The following is a 24269-nucleotide window of genomic DNA, read 5'->3' as shown; positions in this document are numbered from 1 at the left end:
ATAATAATTATACGTAATTTATTTAAAAATTACAAAATTATACGCCCACCATTTCAATCACCAATAATTTAAGTAATTAATAAAAACACTGTTTAACTGTAGTGATCGAGTAAGTAAAATATTTTCAACACCGGGAAATTTTTTTAACATCGGTAAAGAGTATTTACACTGGCGGCGGTGTTATTTTAATACCGCTTTCGGTGTTTGAATGTAAAACCGAAAATTTTAACACCTACACCGTCTAGACTTAGCCCGTTTTTTTTTTTACAGTGTACTTATTGATCAAACAATTGAAAATATTTGTTGATCATTAGTTGCTCATTAATCAAAATTATAACGAGTAACACAGAGTGGTGTAACGAAAGTATATTACACCCTGTTAAAATTACACCGATGGATAATTCACACCGAGGATTTTTTACACCGCTATTTCACACTACACGGACATGTAAAGTTCTCGGGGGCCATTTTTACACCAAAAATTTTTACAGAGCATGAACATTCATCAAATTATTTTATTATCAGTATAATTAGTTCATTACCTTGCTTAGCGACTTCCGGCTTATGATCACAAACCGACAGCTATACATTGAAAAAAAAATATATGTAATTTATAAATAGACATAAAATACTGGAGTGATATAAGATTTATAAAGTATTATCATTATTTAATATAATATTATATTATTATTAAATATTACCTGGATACCAGTTGCAGCGATTGCGACGAGTAATAGTAACTTGTAAGCGGCCATAATTGTTTGATTTAACGAAAATGGTTTATCTGAACTATATTTTCTAGGGTTTTTATACTAAAAATCTGGTGACGTCAGATAATACATACATCACGTGATTAAAAAATAAGACACGTAGATATTTATTTGACGTCAATAGATCACATTATCGAAGTTAATAATGTCATTAATAGGAACAAATTACCGAAAATTTGTAATTACTTAAAAAATTAAGATCTTATCAGAATTTCCAATTAAAAAAATCAACTGTCATTAGTGTGCGAGCGTGGTCATTATCTTACGCTCGTTATCAACTACGCATTAAGGTATGATGGCATTCTGAACATAAGAGCTGATAGTTAATAAATTATTTTATAAGAAAAAAATTCGTCTGCTTACACGGAAAAAAATAAATAGAACTGGCTACCATGTCAGATAGTAGTCAGTGCCATCTGTAGAAAAAAAAAATTGAGATAGCAGTGGGTCCTATCTACGTAGTACTGGCTACTCTCTACATTGTACTCAGCACCATGTCGGATGTTGCTCACTACTATCCTACATACAGTCGACTCTGTCTAAAGGTTCCACGTCGGGACAGGACCATTGCCTAAAGGTTCCCTCCCCACCATCAGCACTTCCCCTGCAATATATTCCCCTCGAGCGCCGAGGCGCACGCTAAAACGAACACATTGCGCAGTAACCATAACCTCAAAAAAACGTGCATTTAAAGTTAGCGCTCGAAAACTGAATTGTGATTCGTCACTCGAGAAAGCAGGTGGGTGAATATCCGGGAACCTTTAAGCAATGTATCCTGGAACCTATAGACAGCGGGAACCTTTAGGCAGAGAACCTTTAGACAGAGTCGACTGTAGTACACTCTTACATATTGCCCAGTTCTATGTACATAGCAGCCAGTCGTATGTCAAATAGCGAAGGTTACTTTTTAAACATATTACCGACTGCTATCTGCAGATAGCGCCTGCGTCTATGTCAACATATTGCTGGTTACTGTGTATCATAATAGAGAGTTCTATGTAAGATAGCAATGAGTACTATCTGAGATATTTTTTTCCGTAAGGACTTAAATAATTTTTTTTAGGGATGGCGCTAGTATTTATAATTGACAACGAACAAATAAAATTATTATCATAACTAAATTAATTATGACTTATTCAACTACGTTTACGTATTTAAATATATAATTATTAATTATATATGATATTTTCTTTTATTTGTTTATATTTATTTATATTACGTATTTAAAAATATAATTACATCATATGAGTTCGTTAATTGCTGAACACTCAAATTTTAAATTTTATTTTCTAACATAAGTTTTTTTTTATGTACTGTAGTAGATTTATAATAATAATAATTATTATTATAATTAATTTATTTCCATAAATGAAAAAAACTTAATTTATAAAATAAAATTCAAAATTCAAGTGTTCATTAATTATAATTAATAATTGTAATTGTATAATAATTATTGTTATAATAAAGTTATTACCGCAAATGAAAAAAACGTATTTTATAAAATAAAATTTAAAATTTGAGTGTTCAGCAATTAACGAACTCATATGATGTAATTATATTTTTAAATACGTAATATAAATAAATATAAACAAATAAAAGAAAATATCATATATAATTAATAATTATATATTTAAATACGTAAACGTAGTTGAATAAGTCATAATTAATTTAGTTATGATAATAATTTTATTTGTTCGTTGTCAATTATAAATACTAGCGCCATCCCTAAAAAAAATTATTTAAGTCCTTACGGAAAAAAATATCTCAGATAGTACTCATTGCTATCTTACATAGAACTCTCTATTATGATACACAGTAACCAGCAATATGTTGACATAGACGCAGGCGCTATCTGCAGATAGCAGTCGGTAATATGTTTAAAAAGTAACCTTCGCTATTTGACATACGACTGGCTGCTATGTACATAGAACTGGGCAATATGTAAGAGTGTACTACAGTCGACTCTGTCTAAAGGTTCTCTGCCTAAAGGTTCCCGCTGTCTATAGGTTCCAGGATACATTGCTTAAAGGTTCCCGGATATTCACCCACCTGCTTTCTCGAGTGACGAATCACAATTCAGTTTTCGAGCGCTAACTTTAAATGCACGTTTTTTTGAGGTTATGGTTACTGCGCAATGTGTTCGTTTTAGCGTGCGCCTCGGCGCTCGAGGGGAATATATTGCAGGGGAAGTGCTGATGGTGGGGAGGGAACCTTTAGGCAATGGTCCTGTCCCGACGTGGAACCTTTAGACAGAGTCGACTGTATGTAGGATAGTAGTGAGCAACATCCGACATGGTGCTGAGTACAATGTAGAGAGTAGCCAGTACTACGTAGATAGGACCCACTGCTATCTCAATTTTTTTTTTCTACAGATGGCACTGACTACTATCTGACATGGTAGCCAGTTCTATTTATTTTTGCCGTGTATAATTCCAATAATTTTATTTTATTCGCAATAACATTGTGACCAAACCACCAATAATGTAATAAATATACAGGTAACCAATTTTGTATAGAATGAAATTATCTACAAAAGAGGTATTCACTGAATTTTATCTCGATTTTTAATTCCGAAAATGTTTTATTTCCTCTAGTAGAACATTATAATACCGTCCAAACTATTATACTGGAAAAAAGGCCATTCGGCAGCCGAAATGGAAGGTAGATTTTCCAATTAATCTATATAAAAAGTTTCATACATTCATATCTTGTGATAAATTTTAGTGTATAGTCATGATATGAAATTAGGCTCGTTTTCTAATAGTAAGGGTAAAAAAGGCAACGACTATTTTCGATAGAGAACTTCAGATAGTTCATTTGACAATACATTATATAGGTTATGTACCAAACTAACCTTCACGTAAACAAAGTATAGAATATTTAATTAGTATAAGATCATAATTGTAATCGCTATTACGATGGCAAGACCAGTGATAATTATAAGACGTACAGGTACGATTGAAACATCATAAATAATAAAAGACATACATTTAAAATATTGAATAGCTGTGAAATTTACAGGTTATTTAGTTCACAATAAAATACAATTGACAAAATTGGATTACAATGGGAAATGCATAAGTTATGTGGAATGAACAAGATATTTTCAACATTTTTTGATTCCTTTAAAATTTTCAAGGCTATCAAATTATTAGAAGAAACGGTCAAAACACAAAGTTCAAGGTCATAAATTAAAGCTTATTAGTCCAGCTTTCAGATACTTTTGACAGGAATTGTCTATGAGTATTAGTTTTAAAATTATATGAACTCGAAAGTGGATAAAAACTGATTTTTTCGAAAAATCATGGGAATTTAAAACAGCCATAACTTCTAAATTAATTGACCGATCTAGCCCATCTTCGAACTTAACCGTGATAATCGCCCATAGAATGAGTGTGAAAAATTTCATTAAGATCTGATAAGAATTGTGGGCGCAATCGTGTTCTCAGAACTTGGTTCTATTACATATATATATATATATATATATGTTGGAACGAATGTGAAACTGATCTTTAAAATATTTGAATAGCTAGAAAACAAATGCCTTCTTCTCTTGTTTTATAGATGTGCGACTAAAGTCAGTCAGTCTTATATTGACAACTAAACAGCATACGTCTTGTATCAATAAACTATATCTTTGATTGCCTTTCTTTTACTGCTGTTAATTATGGTGTTGTTATTTCTAATAGTGTGTTATTATTGTAGTGTATAAGTGATATTAATTTATAAGATACCAATCACTACAATTTGGTGTCAGAAGTGGGATTCGAACTCACGCGCACAAATGTGGACTGCGATAATTATAAAACCGTTAATCTTGATATTTAGCCAAAATTTTGAATTTTACTTAGTTAAAGTTCATATATCTTTTTAAATATTGATTTTAGAGATTTGACTTATATGAATTTTTTTGTAGAAGACAAAATTTCCTACAAAAAATGTCATGTGCTTTTTTCCCAAAAGTCAACCGTTTTCAAGTTAACAACAAAAAACCACTAATTTCGTAGGAAATTAGACTTTCAAGGCTTCCACGAGGGCTGTAGTTGAAGGTACTGCTAAGCACATACAGACTTTTTCAAAGAGGATACAATTCTCTTCCAAGAAAACTTTGAACCGATAAGATACGTGAATATGGGGCTGAGTTTTATTCGATGAAAAAAAAAGAATCAAAATTTACATGCTTTTAGCATGAGAAAACTTCAACGGCGTTGTTCCAGTTCTTAAAATTGTTATTAAGAGCTGAAAATTTCACGGAATTTTTATTTTCACATATAGAACAAGATTTTGATGGGGAACGAAAAAAAAAAAATCTTCGTTTCAAACGGAGCACCCTAATATATATACATAGATAAATTTTTCAACGAACGGTATTTTCGAACTCTACTCAACTAATTATGATAGGTTATGACAAAATTCCTTGAAAAATCGACCATGAGGACAAATACAAAACCTAGATTTTTAAAAAAATCTACCTAAAAATCAGGAGTGAATCTGGAGTGGATGCGGACTTGATTTCAGTCCGCATTTACTCCGGTCCGGAGTTTTAATACTTGAATAAATTTATATTTAATAAAAACAGCTGTTAATTATAAACATCCCGGGAAAAAATGTTTTTATAAAATTTTATAAAATAATATAAAATTTTATACAATTTTACATGATTTTATGAGATTTCACAGCAAAATTTTATAGAAATTCATAGAATTTTAGAAAATTTTCAATTTTCTTAGCGGGAAGTTGAAAATTAAGGAGTCAATCATAAAAATTTGAAAAACTAGCTATCCAATTTACACCCTCCCCAAATTGCATTGGTCACAATTAAATCCTGGCTATCTGCTCGAATATATCCATCCCTATTCGACATTCCAATTTAATATAAATATATAAAAAATATCTGAATAAATAAAAATATTTTTTGCGAATGCTTTCAACGAATTTGAAAAAAAAAAAAATCCATGCTTGAATTGATTTAATTATACAATTATTGTTTTCCATCAACAAATATCATGATAAATAACAGTGAATATTCATATGTAAATAAAACATCGAATCGACGCTGATAAATAAACGAGTCAATTATTTACTCAACTCGACTCAGTTCAATATTTATTTTTGTCCAGATAATTTTAGTGCATTTTTTTGCTCATACTCATGTTTAATTGGCTGTTTCCGGTGAAGAGGTATTAGTAAATATAGTCGGAGCTTTCAGTAAAAAGCTTTATGACCTCGAGATTATTTAATCCCTGAGGGAGGGGATGAATCTGAGAGCAGGGATGAGGGAAAAATAGCCGGGGAGGGAGATAGCGAAAGCTCGCTAAGCGAAAATCAATTTCATTATCGTACCACCCGATCCATTGACGCTCTGGGACTCTAGTTGAGCTTAATACTTACATATGTGTTCTGCTGACCTCGTGCTTTCTTCGATTAAGCTTTTTTGTCGATTAGCTTCATTATAAGGTTTTTTTTTTCATTTTTTTCGGGACATTTTTAATGCAATTGAACCTATCTCGGATTTAAAATTTTTCAACTTGGGTTCCGGCGGTTAAAGAAAAAATATAAAAACTTGGAATCTACCATAATTTACTTTTTTTATAATTGTCAAAAGTTGTGAGCGTTTGAAGCTGACGTAAATTTTTCAATTTTTTAAAAAGCTTGAAAGTTCGTTTCGAAAAATTTATAAATAAGATTCCGTTGGTCAGAAAAATTTGAAAAAATACATCTGAAAGCTTCGATTCTTCACTGTAGTTAACTTTTCTTAATTATCTGACTATTGCAATTTTCCATTGAGCAAAAGCTATTTTAATTTTCCAAAATATCTGACCTTGAAATTCACAAAAATAATGGCATGGATAATTGTTTATTTAAATTAAAATTCTGAAGAAACTTTTAGAGATACGATAAAAAAGTACTAAAATAATTTCGCAGTAAATCTTATTATCTAAAAAGTTATTTCATTACATTTTTATTTCCAAAACTCGCCCGTTATCAGAATTTAACGTACCCAGTTTCCAAAAAGCATGAAAAAATCTTTTTAAAAATTTAATTCGAAATTTTAGCCAAACTATGAAAGATATGACAAAAATGACAAAATACAATCTTACAGCAAATTAAATTTCCTACCAAAAAGATTCCTACAACTTTTTCCATAAGCTCAATAGTTTCCGAGTGATAATGAGTTAAAGTTCAATATTCATTAAAAAAAAACTGTAGTTTTCAAAAAAAAATCATCAATTGGGTTTTCAAAAATTAAAAAATTAATTTTTGGTTGTCTTAAACAATCTTAGGTGTTTCCAAGCTTGAATTCCTCCTAGGATTAACTTTTCATTGACCTAATTATCTAAATTTGGTGAGTTGTGAGCCGGGAAAACAAAGTAAAATTACTGTTGTTTTAAAGAATTTAAATATAAAACTTTCTAAGATGTATTATATCTCAAGATTGTTTTCGTTTTACAACTGTAATTTAAAGTTCACAAACTGTACAGATAAAATAGGTAAGCAGTCGTGTTTTGAGTGTCGGAGTCGGATAGGGTCTTTAGAGTTTAGTTTATCGAGTTGGTGATTAGCATTTTATCGAAACCAGCCGACTGATTTGCGAGACACTCAGACCCAAATAAAACCGTTACGTGAAAAGCTTTATGGTTAGCTAAGAAAAGTCGAGGTGAGGTGAGAAAAGCCATTACACTTTACACTGAATACCTAACCATCTTGATCCTTATAATATTGAACCGAAGCTTTCACGTTCTTGCAATCCATTTCTTATTTTTTTTTTTTTTCAAGTCTCAATTTTATCCTTATATCTATATGATCATATTAAAACCACCGACTTTAACAAAATGTTGATTGTGAACGTAATGACATTTAAATGGTTCAATTAATATAATAAATTACGAAAAAATTCTAAAGGGAACCAGAAAAATTTTATTTTTTATTTTTCTCACCGGCCAGATTTACCCCGTTTTGAACTAAAGATAATCTTGAGGATTGTGTGTTCAATTCTGAATAAAATAAGCCCTAAGAGGTGAAAATCGGTCAATGAGTTCCCGAGTTATGGCTAATAAATAAAACAAATGTCATTCTAAGGTCATGGGTTCGAATCCCACCTCCGGTTTTTTAAAAAAATCAATTTATTTTTGAAACTATTGACTTTAGAGAAAACTGTTAAAAGATCTTTTTTGTAGGAAATTCAGTTTCCTATAGGGCTGATTTTTTAAATATTTTTTATATCATTAGTTTAGATACAATTTTAGTTTGAAAATTTAAGAAAAATTAATTTTAACTTTGATGGGAAAAATTTCTATGGATAACTCTGAAGTTAATTCCCGATTGAACTATCGACTTGAGATCAATGTTTGTGAAGACTTTTTTATAGGAAATTTAATTTTGTACAAAACTACTATGAATATTTTTTTTTGTATCTCGGTAAATTTAGCAGCAATTTACGATTTAAGTTATAGGGATGAAAAATTTTATGTAAATTATAGTTTTTTCATCAGACTAGCGATAAAAATAATAATGAATATAGAAAGGAGAAAATGGTTATAGATAAAATAGAGAAATGGTGTTTTGATGAGATATAGTCCAGTGAAACGTGCTGAACCAGTTACTAGCAATTACCATTCATTATTTTGTTAAGGCCAATTGACATACAACTGATTGCTATTCAGCTCACTCTTGTCTCTAACTATTCAAAGGGTTTAATCCTAATGCAATATACAACTATGTTAACGCAGGCTTATAGCTTTAATATCATTATCTCATTTGTATTTAATATCATATTATTAATACTATTGATCCTACTGCTTTCAAAATCATAATATAATTACAAGTCATCAAATTGATTTAATTACTTGCGAAATATATTTCGGTGAATCTTTAATTTTTTCTCTGGCCCGATTTACCCGTTTTGATCTAAATCCTGTTTAGAAAATTCTGTGATCAATTACAAATAAAATGATCTCTCTGACTTGAGAATCGGCCAATAAGTTTCAGAGTTATTGCTTAAAAATTAAAAATTTTCATTCTGAGGTCGTGGGTTCAAATCCGGTTCCTGGTTTTTTGAAAAAAAAAAAAAAAAAAAAAAAAAAAAAATTTTTGTTTTCTCGTATCCAAATGCTCTCTATAGGAATTGAATAATCAAAATCTTTATTTATTTTGATCGTAAAAAATTAAAAAAAATTTTTTTTTCATTTACGATAAATTGAAAAAAAAATTCATAATTCGCGTTTTACTTATCGTAAAAAAATTATAAAAAAATAGATTTGAAGCTTAGAATCTCTTAAATAATTTAAATTATACCTCTAGTGATTTAATTTACTATTTACTGAGTAAGAAAACTTGAAAGTATTAAGAAAAAAAGAAGTAAATAAAATAGCAATATCGTAAATTATTTCTTGCCCCGATTGCTTTACTACTCGATATTTTATTATCATAATAAACAAGTTTGTTTACCATATTTATATATTATTTAACAGGTATGAAATTTCTAAGTGCTTTTTATGTACATCATAAAGCCGCAATTTCCTTTTAAACTTATAATATTTTAAAACTCCAACGAGCTGACGTCGTTGAAACAGATACAAGCCCCATTCATGAGCCAACACACTTAACCACCCGTACTATCTAGTTTCACTTGCCAACGAGCTTTTGAATATTCATATTTCGAATATACAATAATTTTAGATTATATATATATATATATATATATATATATATTTATTTATTTATATATTTTATTTTACTCTCCTGAGATTCGATCGTTAAAAAAAATATGATTTCGGCCATGATAAAAAAATTTATTCCTGAGAGATAAACAAAATTTTTTATACACGGATAAAAGAATAGTGGAAAAATTACAGTTTCAAATATCAGCAACGTCCTTCTACTTCGACGCTGTCGAATTACATTATTTTCGAGACTTAGTCATTATTACAGTTTCATATAAGACTTTATGCAATCCCGTCCTTAGAAGTTCAATTCAAGAGCGTTGGATGGCGGTGGAGAAGCAACCAATTCCTGATGCCTACACTGTATCACTTTATTATTTCATACCGTACTATAATAGAAAACATTATTGCATGATCTATACTCTTATTCCACTAACTTACAAATATTATGGTTAGTTTTGGTTGTATACATAATTCAACGAACGAAATTTCTATTAGTGACTGATGTAATGAGCTACATGTATATGATCGAAGTTACTAGTGGGGACTCGTGAGGACTTGCGTGTTCTGTGTACCGCGCATTAACCTCTGTTTATTTTGTCAACAGTGCAATACACGTGTAAAATCAGTTATTAATTAGTTATAATCTTCTTGACTTACTGTTGAAGTTTTCTAATTTCGTATTTCGCGCTTTTCGATTTGAATCATACTTGTGGACTCTGGTGTAGACTATGTGTACTACGACCCGCAATAATGCATGTGTGTATCTTTTGCTGACTGCTTACCTGAGTGTCTGTGAAAGAGAGTACACAGTAAATTAATAATATCTTTACACATGTGTTTTCTTTTGATTAATTACGAATAATAAGTATTACTTTGTATTCATCATTTCTCATATATAATATTAAAATGAATACTTGATTACATATATACATTCATTCGATTGTTGAAACAAAACATTTATTCCATAACCTCAACACTTACCAATACATTTAAATAATTCTCCTGACACGAACTAATTAGAAATATGGTGACCAACAGTAGCAAACGATGATTGGTATCGAACCTACTCAATGTATCCCAGTGAACACATGACCTTATTTTGACGTCATACGTAGATCATAGAAATGTCACGGCATCTTATGTAAATTTGATGTCAATCTGGCGTTCTACATGACTTTAATATGATATAAAAACTCGTGACATCATATACCTATATGTAATCATGACTCTTGAATGACATCACAGTTATGACTTATGTATTACGTACGCTTGACTTAAAATCTACATCACATGGTTACGTAGTAATAAAGGCATTATCGTAGATCATAATGACGTAATTTAAAAATCATACATTTATGTCAGTAGCAAAGTCACGGTTGTACGTAATATGGATGTCAATCTTAAATCATATCTTAGCATCAGTGACAAGTCAGTGTTTTACGCAATACTGATATAATTTCCGAGTTATAGTTTTTTACCATCTATTTATCGAAATAAAACAATCATAAAATGAATTTTCAAAAATGTGTAAATGTGTAAAAATAATAACTAAACGCCGAACATTTTTGGGGCCAAAGAAATTGATAAACTCGATAGTAGATTATCCAGAAGTTTTAGATTAAAACGTTAACCTAAGCATAAAAAAATTAACTTTATTGTTTAAATGATATACCGAAAATATCATTTAGGATGGCAAAGAAAATGTAACGATAGTTTGAACTCTTTTGATATTAAGATTATAAAGTTTAGTATCGCAATTTTTCAATCGATTAAATTTCATACGATTTTGTGGAATTATTTAATGTTTCGCAAAATTTTATATAAGATTTTTTAAATTTCACATTACAACAAAAAACTAAAAAATTTGAAAAAACATAATAAAATTTTATATAATTATCATCAAGGCCGAAAAATATTCTTTTATAAAATTTCATATAAGTTCATGAAGTTTTTTTAAATTTTGTAAAAGTCCATCACGAAAACTTATGAACTCTTTCTTTTTCGGCATTTCACTCTAAATACATTAATTAAGCGCAAGACTTGAAATCTCGTGATGTGGACCAGTGAGCAACGTTCAGGACTACCAGCCAAGAGGAGCCGTGTTCGAACCCAGCAGACGCCCAGGATTTTTTCATCGTTTAATGTTATCGAATCTTGTTTCTGAATTCGTAATGCGTTCGCGCGGTAATAATCAAATAAAAAATTCGGTATTTAATTTTTTTGTTTTTCAAAAATATTTTTTCCGGATTGATAATTTTGACATCACCCATATGTCATATTGACGTCATAGAATGTCAAACAGACATCACATTTACGTCATGTATACGTCATTAGTTTTACATCATAATCTTACGTAAAACAGTGTGAAATAATGAGTCAAACCTGACTCATTCATGACTTATATATTACGTAAATGATGACATAGCGCAACGTCACTCCGACGTCAAATTTACGTCAATGCGTTTACTGGGTAGTAACAAACATTTTTTAGCAGTGTTGACTCTCAACTCCAGTAATTTAGATTATTATACTTATAACGATTTCAAAACTATTCCTTTGGCTGCAACAGAAATGTACCCGTGGTTGCAACAGGAATAGACTTTTGGTTGCAACAGTAGAACTGATCTCGGAATACTATGGGCCAAATCCTGTAGCTTTAACAGAACTAAGTTGCTAAGACCTGTAGTTGCTACAGGGCTATATCCTGTTGCAGCAACAGTTCTTTTTTTCGAGTAGAATACATTTTTATAGAAAATTCGATTTCCGATCAATAAGCTTTTCTTGGATTTATCATTAAACTCAATAATTATTGAGTAATGGTCAAATTTAAGTCACACGAAAATTCTTATCGCTAGCGGTAAACAATTTTCAGTTTCAAATATTATAATTAAAGAATGTGATTTAATTTAAAGAGATATGGTACAAAGTAAAGAGTACAATTATTTGGAAAATTAAATTTTTTACTAAAAAAGTCTTCATGAGGTTTCAATTACTGTAAATAGTGTAGCCGTAAATTAAATTCAAAGTTATATATATCAGTAGTACATTTTACTTGCAAAAGTATTGATTTATTTTTAATCATTTAAAAGCGTTTCTAACTTTTTATGAAGGAAAAACATTTTTTTTTCGTTTACTTATACTCTGTACATACAATCCTATATATTTTTTTACAATAATTAATCACCTCACACATGTAAAGTATTAAAAAAAAAAACAAATCAACGAGACAATTACTTATAAATTTTTACTCGACTCAAAAATGCCTTAGAGTACTTTAGTATAGATTGATGGTTTAATTGAGAAAACAAGATAACTATGGGGCTTAGGCAAAACTTTATGAGAACTATTTTTGTAAGAAATTTAATGAGCTAAAAATTTGTTATTGTATGTTTGGGTCTAGCTCCGATAGTTTCGCGGGAATTTTAATTTGAAAGCAAAGGAAACTTAGTCAGAGTGACAGAAAACGGTTCCATGGTTTTTTTGATATTACGGCAAAACTAGAAAGTGCAGAAAAAAATGTGTAGAACCTTTTTTTTAGAAAATTGAAGAAGTTACAACTTTGTTTCTATTCATTTTTGTGATATCTGCAGTAGTTTACTCAGAATTTTGATTTTTTTGTAACTTGAGTGTAAATTTTGTCAAAAATAAAATTAAATCAGTGAGAATTTTATTAAATAAGAATTATAATTAACTTAATTACTATACTTGTTTGTTTCAGTTATTTGTATATATTATGATAAGCATATTTATCTAGCGACATAAAAAAAATGGTAATAATGTTTTGAGTATCGCTACTGTGAAGTCGAGTCTCCTCGTTAAAGTAAAGCTTTTCCCCAGCGGTCTCTGCTCATCCTTCTGTCACTCTTATACACATAATATATAAACTAAAACTCTTCATGACAGTATAATAAAAAGTATACGAATAAATAATGGTTAATATTCTATCGTTTCAAACTTTTCTTCATATAAATATATATATTTTTTTTTAATTTCTTTTTTTCCATTCTTCAGTTCCCTTTTCATTTTTACGAACTTTATTTTTCTTCATCAACATAAATCATAATTTCCAAACTTAGTAGCATTCAGTATTAAAATATCCCAAAACAATTTTTTTCTTTTTTTTCTCAAAATCCCAACTTCATACTTTGATATCTCTGGTCCTAATTATCTAATCAAAAATTTAAAAAAATTCATTTTAAACCTCTGAATCTCTGCTGTAAATTTTATTCCTTCATAAATTCTCATATTTTAATTAATATCAAAATTACATCCCTCTAAACTCATGAGTCTAATAAAAAAAAAAAAAAAAAAAACAATAAAAATAAATCAAAATTTTGTTTTGTCAACAATTTGTAGTTCAAATTTATTGAACCTATAAGGCAGAAGTAAAACCGTTAATAATTTATAACTGCTTTGTGCCAACAGTTAAAGTAAATTTAAACCCACTACTCACGCAAACATTAAACGTTTGAAAGAAATTTTTTTTAAAAAGTTTTTTTTTTCTTCAAAAGAAAAAAGATTTCGTAATTTAACATGACTTAAAAAAAAGAAAAAACTTTGTTCCAAATTATTCATCGATAATTGGATTCTGTCGATGCATAAAATCAATTAGTACTCAATATTATATATGAATATATATATATATATATATATATATTTTTAAATATATATAATATTAGTTATATGTTATGGATGTAGATGAATAGATTGTGGAAATAGTATGACATTATTTGAGAGAATGGAAATTGCATTTTACCGTTAAATGTATGTAGTTGAATATGCGATGGGGACGAGGTAGAAAGAGAGGAGAAAGTGAGGGTGAGGGTTTGGGTGAGTGTGAGTAAGAGAAAGAGAAAAAGAGTGAGATAGAGAGAGAAAGAGAGAAATAAAAGAGGGAGGTACTGAGTGTAAATCGGCGTCTGTGTCTGTACGCGGCGTACAATTAGGTATAACAATATTTACTATTTGCCAATATGGTGATAGCTTAACAGTCCGTGCCATCTGGCACGTTTCTGCTTAAACTTATTTTTTATTGTTATTGTTACATTTATTTTTATTGTTTTGTATTTTTATTTATATTTTATTACTTATGGTGGTGATAAACTAGATAAGTTGTTGTATATTTTTTTAAGGAATTATTTTTACTGAAAATATATTTAATAGATTTGGGTTGCAAGCGTGCGATAAAAAAAACTGAGCGGATTGTAAATTTTAAGATTTTGAGCTTAAATTTTTTTTTTTTTTTTTTTTTTGGGTTTAAAATTTATAAATATTTATTTTAGAGACACTAGTGACTTTATTTGGACACAGAAAAATGAAAAAATAAAATTAGATAAAAAAAAACTGTGAACTGGATTCGAACCCACGAGCTCAGTAATTAATTTTTATAGAAATTTTTAATGTTTCTGGCTATATCTCGGAAAGTAATCAACGAATTTACAACTTTAAAAGTTTATTTTAATTGACAGTAAATAGGGAATATTCTGAATGTCTATTAGATCGAGACGGGGTAATATGGACCAGCTAAAAAAAACATAAAAAAATCAATAATGATTATTTTTGATATTTTTAACGCAAACGTAAGTCCGGAACTCATAATAACAAATAAAATCAGTAATTGTGTCACTTGAATATAACAATCCTTATTATATAGGTAGAGAATAAATATACGGATATAATACAATGTGTAATGACAACTATAATAATAATAATAATAATAATAATAATAACAATAGTAATAACAAAGACAAGATAGTATAAAAGCAATTTCAAGAGTCACTGATTTCATTCCGCTACTACAAACTATATATACGGATATACTCTACTGACAACAATTTCTCTACTCCTTTGACACAATTGTCGCTTTATATACGCCTGTAAGTTTGTACTTTGTCGTGTATCGTTGTTACCTTGTGTGTAGTACCACCGAAACAGGAAAGTTAAGAGGGAATGAGAGAAAGACGATTACAAACGCTCCCCTACTTCTAGAATGAGAAAGTAGATGCGACTTTTTAGAAAATATCTCCGAGAATAAGAATTTTCTTGTGATTTCTCACGAGACTATCTCTTTTATCTTAGAAAAAAGGTAAAAAAAATGTCAGCTATCGCCAAAGAAATAGTATCTCTTGATATAAATTAATTAGTTTTGGAAAATTTATTTTATTATTTTTTAAGACTTACTTATCACGATCTAGTTATCGAGGAAATAATTTCGAAGAAGTTGTTTCCACCTTAGAAATCTTATTATAGGGTACACTTTTTAAAATTGAATAATCAAAGGCAATTTTTTTTCGAAATTAGGTTTATTTTTCAAGGTCCATAACTTTGACCTTAATTGACCTAGACGCAAATAAAAAAATCTCATGTAAAGTATATAGTTTGCATAATAAATTACATTCAATCAACAGTTAAATTAGTTTATATTTTTTATCCAGTTCCGAGCTCTAAAGTGACATTATAAATATACGTCTAGCAAATGGTTATGATCAACAAGAATTATTATTTGGACAATAAAATTAACAGTAACATGGTTTGTAATCATGAATATACCTTTGGATATGTAAATATATATATATATATATATATATATATATATATATATATATATATATATATATATATATATATGTGTGTGTGTTTGTGTACATAGAAAGACAATATTCATGTACAATTTAATATGTCAACGAGTTGTGAATACTCGGAAACACTGATAATTCAAATGGAAATGGTATTAAATGTATATATATATATATGTTAATATAAATGGTGTAGGTTAATACACCGATCAAGCAATAAACTCTCTCGATAACGGGAACGAACTGAAATTGAGAGCTAGTCTACGTGGTATTGGTCGGGTGGTTGGTTGCCCTGATATTGGTGCCGATGCAACTCTAGTACTCGGGTTATATATATATACATATACCAGCAGAGTATTTTGGTACGAAATGGGTTCATATCCACTATCCAATGGGATTTCCAGCCAATTGTCGTGAAATCTTCTGTATTCACAGCTTGGTAAACCTGTTAGTTTAAACCGTCACGATAAAATATCATCATGTGATCACATGATCCTGTTATTGGATACAATTTATCAATTTTATCCTTTTTTATCCTTCCTTCCTCATATTCCGACAATAAAACATCAATTTTATTTATTAATTAACACAAACAACTAAAACTATTTATAATTAAAATATACTATTTCTGCTTTTCATCAAAAATTTTTTTTCGTCCCATTTTACCCCTCCTTAATCATTTTTTTCAAACTTTAGTTATCAATAAAACACGGTATTAAAAACTTAAGTAGCGGCATTAGTTTCCAAGTTGCCTTTGAGGTCAATATCGGAGTTTTTAAAAACATTAATTTTTTTAAAAAGTTATTAATTTGAAAAATGCATTATGCCTCATGTGAAACTCGGTTACGTTCTGAAAAAAGTGAGTCCTCGAACGAGTAAATCGGGCCATTAGTTTCCGAGATATTAAGCCAGGAAGTTAAAAAATCGATATTTTCCAAAATTAATATTGAACTTTAGGTACCGGGTTCGAATCCTGAGGCAATTTTTTTTTTTTCTTTTAGAATTTTCAAGAATCTTGCAATTGAAGAATATAGGGGATGTCAGATTTTAACAATTAAAGTAAAATATCCGGTAATTTATCGCATTTTAAGGAATAGAGATAAAAATCTAATCGAATAGCTTGTTTGACGTCTTGCTAAATACACTGAGAAGTTAATTAAGATAGCTAATTACTCATAAGCCTTTGAGTCTCTAAACACGCTTTGTTCAGTCAAGTGTCGAAAAAAAAGAAAAAAAAGAAAACCTGTTTTTTTCTTCATACAGTTGAAGAATGTGCACTCAGCGTGATTGGTACGCGGCAGAGCATATCCGAGTGTACCTTACGAATTTCGTAAAAAAATATTTTTTTCATTTTATTTCCGTGCTTATTTTATACCATGACGGTTTCAAACATCTTTTGAACATGAAAATTTTTTTTTAAAACTCTCAACGTGAGCTACACGTTCAATACAAGCATCCAGAATCCAGCTCATGTAAATATGCTTTAATCTTCAAGTGACTTGATGGGGAACAATAAAACCTCGTAAAATGTGAATGAGTTGAAGGGCGACAACGGGAAGGGAACTAAACTTTCAGACAGAATATATATTCTCGAGTGTCGAATCGATCGATTAACAACACTCCTGGGAAATGAATAATTTAACTATTCTATACCCTTTCAATGTAAATAATTGAAATTTTAAATAACAAAAATCTTAATAATAAATATAGTGATTAATATTCAAGCCTACATTCTAGCTTAACCATTAAAGATACGATATAAATTAACATGAATAATTCTGAAGACAATCAAATTTCTAACAAAACAGGTCCTTGACTCTACCTTCGACGCTTCATTGGTTTAGAAGAAATTTCTTTTCAAAGCAAAAACAACATTTTTAAGATATTTACTTTTTTTGTTAATTAAAATTGAAATGTTGGCTAACCTATTAAATATATGACAAATATGGTGATTGACGATTTTACGGAAAATTAAATTCTCTATAAAAAAGCCTTTATAACTTTTTGCCTCATGTCAATCAACTCAAATAACTTTGCTAGAATTTAACTGTATAGTAATTTATAGCTATTCTATCATGTTTTCCTAAATTTTTTTTACTTTACTTATTTATCATTCAATCAAGCTTATGATTATTTAAATATGCACATGCATGATGAAAACTCATATTTACATTATGAATTATGATATGGATGAACAAAGAAGAATTAATTATCATAAGCAAACATTAATAAATTTTTATTGATCGTAAAGAATTCAATACCCAGATATTGAATAACATCCACTTGAATACATTTTTCCAAAATAAATATGAAGATGGCAATTACGAATTAAAACATATAAATTATGCAAATATTATTAAAATAGCAGTTAATTAATGAGTAATATAAATTAGGTGTCACGTACAATTGGTTATTTAATTACTATTGGTTTCAATAATAACAATAATTAGCAATTAGTAATTAAAGCAGAATCACGGAAGCGTTGCCTGGTAACTGTAAAAACGATGTGTTGATTTTAGCGCCGATGCTCAAATTAGCGGCTGCGTTGGCGACGTAGACGGTCATCTGTTTTGGAATGTTCATGAACGTTGCGACGTCATAGTGCATTGAATGATTATACAGATTGACAATTAATACAACGGGTGACTGATTGGGAAGTCTCCGAGCGATACCCAGAAAGGTGTCGTAGATCGCGGTTACTTGAGTAGTACCTCGTTGGACGACCGGATTCTGCTTGAGAGAAATCAGCCGCTTAGTGATGGCGTAGGAAGAATTCTTAATGGTCTTTTCAGCTTGGAGGTTCAGGGTCTTGTAGTTCGAGTGAACTGGTAGCCAAGTTTTTTTGCCGGTTGAGAAACCTGCGTTGACAGAGCTATCCCACTGGAAAGGAGTTCTCGCAGGATCACGTGAGGTTAAATTGTAGCGGCTTGGTCCTGCGTTGCAGCCTGCGGGGTCGATGGTCTCGTTCCAGGACATGGGACGGTCGATCATTCCTATTTCATCTCCATTGTAAATGATTCCGACACCTGGAAGGATTGCGGCGATCATGGTAATCTGATCAGCACGATGGGGACCGAAGCGAGAGCCGACTCTAGAGTTGTCGTGGTTCCCGGTCACCCAATTGGCGACGTAACCAGCAGGAACAGAGTTGAGGTAGCGATCTATAGCACGTTTGTAGTCGACGGGCTTAGAGACACCCGTGATATTGCGAAGGAAGATGAAATTGAATGGAATGTTAGATCCGAATTGGTAGTACTTCATTGCGTAGGGCACAGTAGTGTAAGCTTCGGTGAGAATTATCTTGCGGGTTCCATTTGTTGAGTCGACTAGCTTGCGCCAGGATGCTACAACGTCATAGGTTTCATTCTGATCTGATGTGTAGATGTGTCTGAGTGTCCTAGGGTCAGTGTCTTGAAACCCGGTGTTAGGTATCTTGGGTTCGTCTAGAAAACGCGAGTCTTCGACGAGGAAATTAATTGCATCAACTCGAAAACCATCAACGCCAAGGTTCAGCCAAAAGCGGAAGACGTTTTTCATCTCTTCTTGCAATGCAGTACTGCGGTAATTAAGATCCGGTTGTCCTACGGTAAATTGATGGTAATAGTACTGCTTGCGTTGATCATTCCATTGCCAAGCAGAGCCTTGGAATTCACTTAGCCAATTATTGGGTGGTTTCCGCGTTCCATTTACTATCTTGGCGTCCTTCCAGATGTAATACTCATCAAAAGGCTTGACACGCTGGATACTTTTTAAGAACCACGGGTGCTTATCCGAGCTGTGATTTGGAACGAAATCCAACACAACTTTGAGCTTTAAGGCTTTAGCTCTTACAGTCAGGCGCTTAAAGTCATCGATTGTTCCAAAAATAGGATCAATCGCTGTAAAATTAGATATATCATACCCAAAATCTACCATCGGACTTGCGTAGATCGGCGACAGCCAAACTGTACTTACGCCCAAATCCACCAAATGCTCCAGCTTGCTCGTTATGCCATTCAAGTCACCCACGCCGTCTCCATTGCTGTCTTTGAAGCTCCTCGGATACACTTGGTAGATAAACGTGTCTCTCCACCACTCGTCCTTTCCCGTAGCATTTTGTGCCACGGACTCGCGCAATCCAACTAATCCCCAGATTAATTGCACGCACACTACAGTCAGCAACATTCTGCCACCCACTACCTTGTCCCCGTACCCACCATTCCTTTTAACTTGATCACATATCTTTTAAACTAACAAACCCATATAAAAATCAATACCGATAACTGATAGCAGTATTTTTTTATGTTTGCCGCCTACTATTTCCGTTGTAGTTATCAGTTGGGAAGTTACAAGTACAATAACTGATAAATTCATCTATTTTTTATTAAACTTTTTGTCAACACGATAGATTAAGTTGAGATAAATAGCAAACATTGTTCTCGAAATATATAACTCAATAAACAAGCTTGTTTACTTGTGTACAGTCTCAATAAATACTATTGATTCCAATGTCAGCTATCTCCCGGTAAAATTTCTCTATCCAAAAGTATCCAGACATACGAAGGATGGAGGGGAGGGGGAGATATAGTCCTCCGAATTCACTTTCATTACAGTAAGACAGTAGGACAGGAATTCCCTTAATCCCATGAGAAATCTCAGGAGACGTCTACTAATTGCACATATCACTGACCTACTTGACCCGCCTTCGAAATGTATGAGCTAATCGAATATTGTCAATAGTATTAGAAACGTTATCGGTTTGGCCGCTCAGGCTTGCACTATCACAAGTATCTCACCTGAAAGTTTATCCTAGATGGATCCAATTGGGTCCGGCGCACACTTCCCACACCCAATAAATACCCAGTTTAAATATATATTTACTACCGATTGTAGTAACAATTATGCACTACTTACATCTGCATTTTCGGTTAATTTTAAAATTATATTTGTAATTATAATCATAATCATGACAATTCTTTATGAAACTGACAATCAAAAATATTTCAATGTTATTGCTTTTATAACTAATAACTGTATTTATATATTTATTGTTATTTGTTGTGACGCGACGGAAATTTCCAGATATAAAATCAACAATATATTTATTTCTTACTTCCGCTGCTTGTTGTCAATAATTTTTTTTGACTGAGTAAAGATAAATATATACATATATATGACAAGTGTTCAATAAAATAAAAAATTACTCTAAATACCGACGATTTCTGGCGACTCCATACAATTTTTTAGGCATCATAAATATTTCCTATAATTTTTTTAAACAAACAATACAATATTTTTTCTGTGAAAATAAAACTTTCAAAAATCGGAAACAAATAATTATTAGGCAATGACATTACTTTTTAATTAGAGAATTTAAATTGTAGAATTTCATTGATCAATACTTTAATGTCAATTAAATAATCAATGCCATTGCTATAATTTTTTAAAATATATCTTGGTCTTTCATTATTGGGTTACACATAAAATCGATTGCTGATGAAATTAAATTTTTCTTTGTTAAAAGTTGAAAAAAACTTTTTTTTTAATTTTTCTTCTCGTCCCGTCACTCGAAAGAAAAATGACATAATAGTAACCGAGGTCATGTTATACTGCACTATTTCAGCTTGAGAATAATTTTTTTTTCGTCTCCATACGTCAATCTTGACAAAACTCAATATTGTTTCAATTAAAATATTTATTTCACCTGGTCCATTTTTTCCCTCACTATAATTATTAATTGTTAACTTCAAACAAGTGATTCAATTACTGAACTTTATTTAATAAAAATACAAGCTAACGATGAATTTTTAACTATAATTATAACTCAGTGTAAATTTCCAATTAAAATTAATTAAAAAATTAATTGAAACAGTATTATTATTTTCATCATATAAAATTTTATGCACGAATACAAGTAGTTATTATTTTAATCCGATAAAATGGATAATGATTACAATATAACAGGGTAGGAAAGAAACTTTTTTTTTCCTTGTTCTGATATTGCCTGTATTTAAATGAGTATGACGGCACCGTAACCATCAATACCAAAATTAGTCATATCAACTTGAGCGCCCACTGAAATATTAGCCCATGAATTAGCGGCGTAGACTGTCATTTTATCCGGAGCATTAATAAAAGCTGCGATATCGTAACGTACAAGGGTTTTGTGTACATTAATCAGCAAAACCACTGGCGATTGATTTTGCAGCCTCCGCACAATCGCTAAATATGCATAATGGACAATAGTAGTTTCGGTGGTACCATTTCGAAGGATAGGATTTTTTTTCAAAGAGATCAGTTTTTTCATGAGTGAATAGTGAGAGTAGGGTTGAGTCTTCTGAATGGCTAGATTGACAGTCTTGTAATTAGAATTGACTGGAAGCCAAGTTTTTTTATTGGAAGAGAAGCCAGCGCTAGTTGAATTATCCCACTGGAAGGGAGTCCTCGCGGAATCGCGAGATTTGAATTTGTAATTGAGTGGGCCAGCATTGATTCCAGCTGGATCAAGAGTTTCGTTCCAGGCCATTGGTCTATCGATCATACCGATCTCGTCGCCATTGTAGATGATGGCAACTCCAGGAAGCACGGCGGCAATCATGTTGATCTGGTCGATCCATCTGCTGTTTAGTCTGGAGCCAGTGCGACGGTTGTCATGATTGCCAACGACCCAATTTGGTAAAGCTCCGCTGGGCAGTTCGTTCAAGTAGCCGTCGATTACGCCCTTGCAGCCCAGGGCGCCAGAACTGAGCTTAATGTTACGGATCAAGTTGAAATTGAAGGGAATGTTGGATCCGTGCTGGTGGAACTTCATTGTAAAGTAAGGAGTCGTGTAGGCTTCGGTCATGATTACTTTGCGGGTTCCATTGGTTGAGTCGAGGACCCGGCGCCAGGCTTGAAGAATATCATAGTTTTGGTCACGATCCACTGTGTAGTTATGCTTCAGAGAGTTTGGGTCAGTGGCCGGTAAAAAGGAAGCACTTGAACTTTTGGGTTCGTCTAGGAAGTGTGAGTCTTCGATCAGATAATTGATCGCACCGATACGGAAACCGTCAACTCCACGGTTCAGCCAGAAGCGTAAGACGTTTTTCATCTCTTCCTGCAGAGCAGTGCTGCTGTAATTGAAATCCGGTTGCCTTGCAGTAAACTGGTGGTAATAGTACTGCTTGCGTTGATCATTCCATTCCCAGGCAGAACCTTGAAATTGACTCAGCCAATTGTTGGGCGGCTTTCGCGTTCCATTGACTATCCTGGCGTCTTTCCAGACGTAATACTCATCAAAGGGCTTGACACGCTGGACACTTTTAACGAACCACGGATGCGTATCCGAGCTGTGATTCGGCACGAAATCCAATACAACTTTAAGCTTTAACGCTTTAGCTCTCGCGATGAGACGCGTAAAGTCGTCGATCGTTCCAAAAATCGGATCAATTGCCGTAAAATTAGATATGTCATATCCAAAATCTACCATCGGACTCGCGTAGATCGGCGACAGCCAAACTGCACTCACGCCCAAATCCACCAAATGCTCCAGCTTGCTCGTTATGCCATTCAAGTCACCCACGCCGTCTCCATTGCTGTCTTTGAAGCTCCTCGTATACACTTGGTAGATAAACGTGTCTCTCCACCACTCGTCCTTTCCCGTAGCATTCTGTGCCACGGACTCTCGCAACCCAACTAATCCCCAGATTAATTGCACGCACACTACTGTCAGCAACATTCTGCCACCCACTACCTTATCCCCGTACTCATCATTCCTTTTAACTTGATCTCATATCTTTTAAACTAACAAACCCACATAAAAATCAATGCCGATAACTGATAGCACTATTCTTTTATTCTCACCTCTTTCTACGCCTCGCATTAAATCCATCTGGAAGTTTTCTGCTATCACCCTCTCCACCTCTCCTTCTCTAAAAAAATTATCCTCACTAATTAAAGTATTTCATATTTATTATTCATCACACACTCTTCAATAAAACTTTAATATTAACTCTACCGTTAATTAACTATCTCCATATTTGCATAGATACATACATCCATGCATGCATATATAAATATATATAACACAAAGTTCATTCTTCTTACAGCTGAACGCCCCAGAATATTAACTCCCGCAACAATGCCGTCTCAACTGTCAGTCTTCATTACATGAAAACTCGAGAGACATAAGCATGCTCCTAAAAATAAAAACAGCATAATGAAAAACAACTTGAGCCCTTTATTTCTTTCTCCCTCTCTTAATTAACTACCTCGAGTGTCTGGTAATTAGCAGCTTTATT

At 31.7% G+C, this 24269-nt stretch overlaps 4 protein-coding genes across 5 annotated transcripts in view; 1 reads left to right on the top strand and 3 right to left on the bottom strand.

Moving 5' to 3' along the window:
* LOC130663261 (uncharacterized) overlaps positions 1-755 on the bottom strand; it is a 2905-nt gene extending 2150 nt beyond the window's left edge. The window contains exons 1-2 of the mRNA XM_057462386.1: positions 702-755; positions 543-582 (exon numbers count right to left, since the gene is read on the bottom strand). Of these exons, the coding sequence (XP_057318369.1) occupies positions 543-582; positions 702-755 (94 nt within the window). The remainder of the gene's footprint in view (positions 1-542; positions 583-701) is intronic.
* Positions 1-24269, top strand: part of LOC130674671 (protein artichoke-like) — a 196061-nt gene that overhangs the window by 127532 nt on the left and 44260 nt on the right. The window lies entirely within an intron of this gene.
* LOC130674712 (alpha-glucosidase-like) lies at positions 18221-20222 on the bottom strand. The gene has a single exon (XM_057480127.1). It carries the CDS (start codon positions 20173-20175, stop codon positions 18472-18474), a length of 1704 nt encoding a protein of 567 aa, XP_057336110.1. The 5' UTR covers positions 20176-20222; the 3' UTR covers positions 18221-18471.
* LOC130674701 (alpha-glucosidase-like) lies at positions 20373-24256 on the bottom strand. The gene has a single exon (XM_057480116.1). The coding sequence runs from the start codon at positions 23705-23707 to the stop codon at positions 22001-22003; it is 1707 nt and encodes a 568-aa protein (XP_057336099.1). The 5' UTR covers positions 23708-24256; the 3' UTR covers positions 20373-22000.

This window comes from Microplitis mediator, chromosome 1, assembly GCF_029852145.1.
Source record: "Microplitis mediator isolate UGA2020A chromosome 1, iyMicMedi2.1, whole genome shotgun sequence".
In the NCBI taxonomy this organism is placed as follows: domain Eukaryota; kingdom Metazoa; phylum Arthropoda; class Insecta; order Hymenoptera; family Braconidae; genus Microplitis; species Microplitis mediator.
The sequence above is the reverse complement of the archived record's forward strand: the minus strand, read 5'-3'. Positions and strand labels throughout refer to the sequence as shown.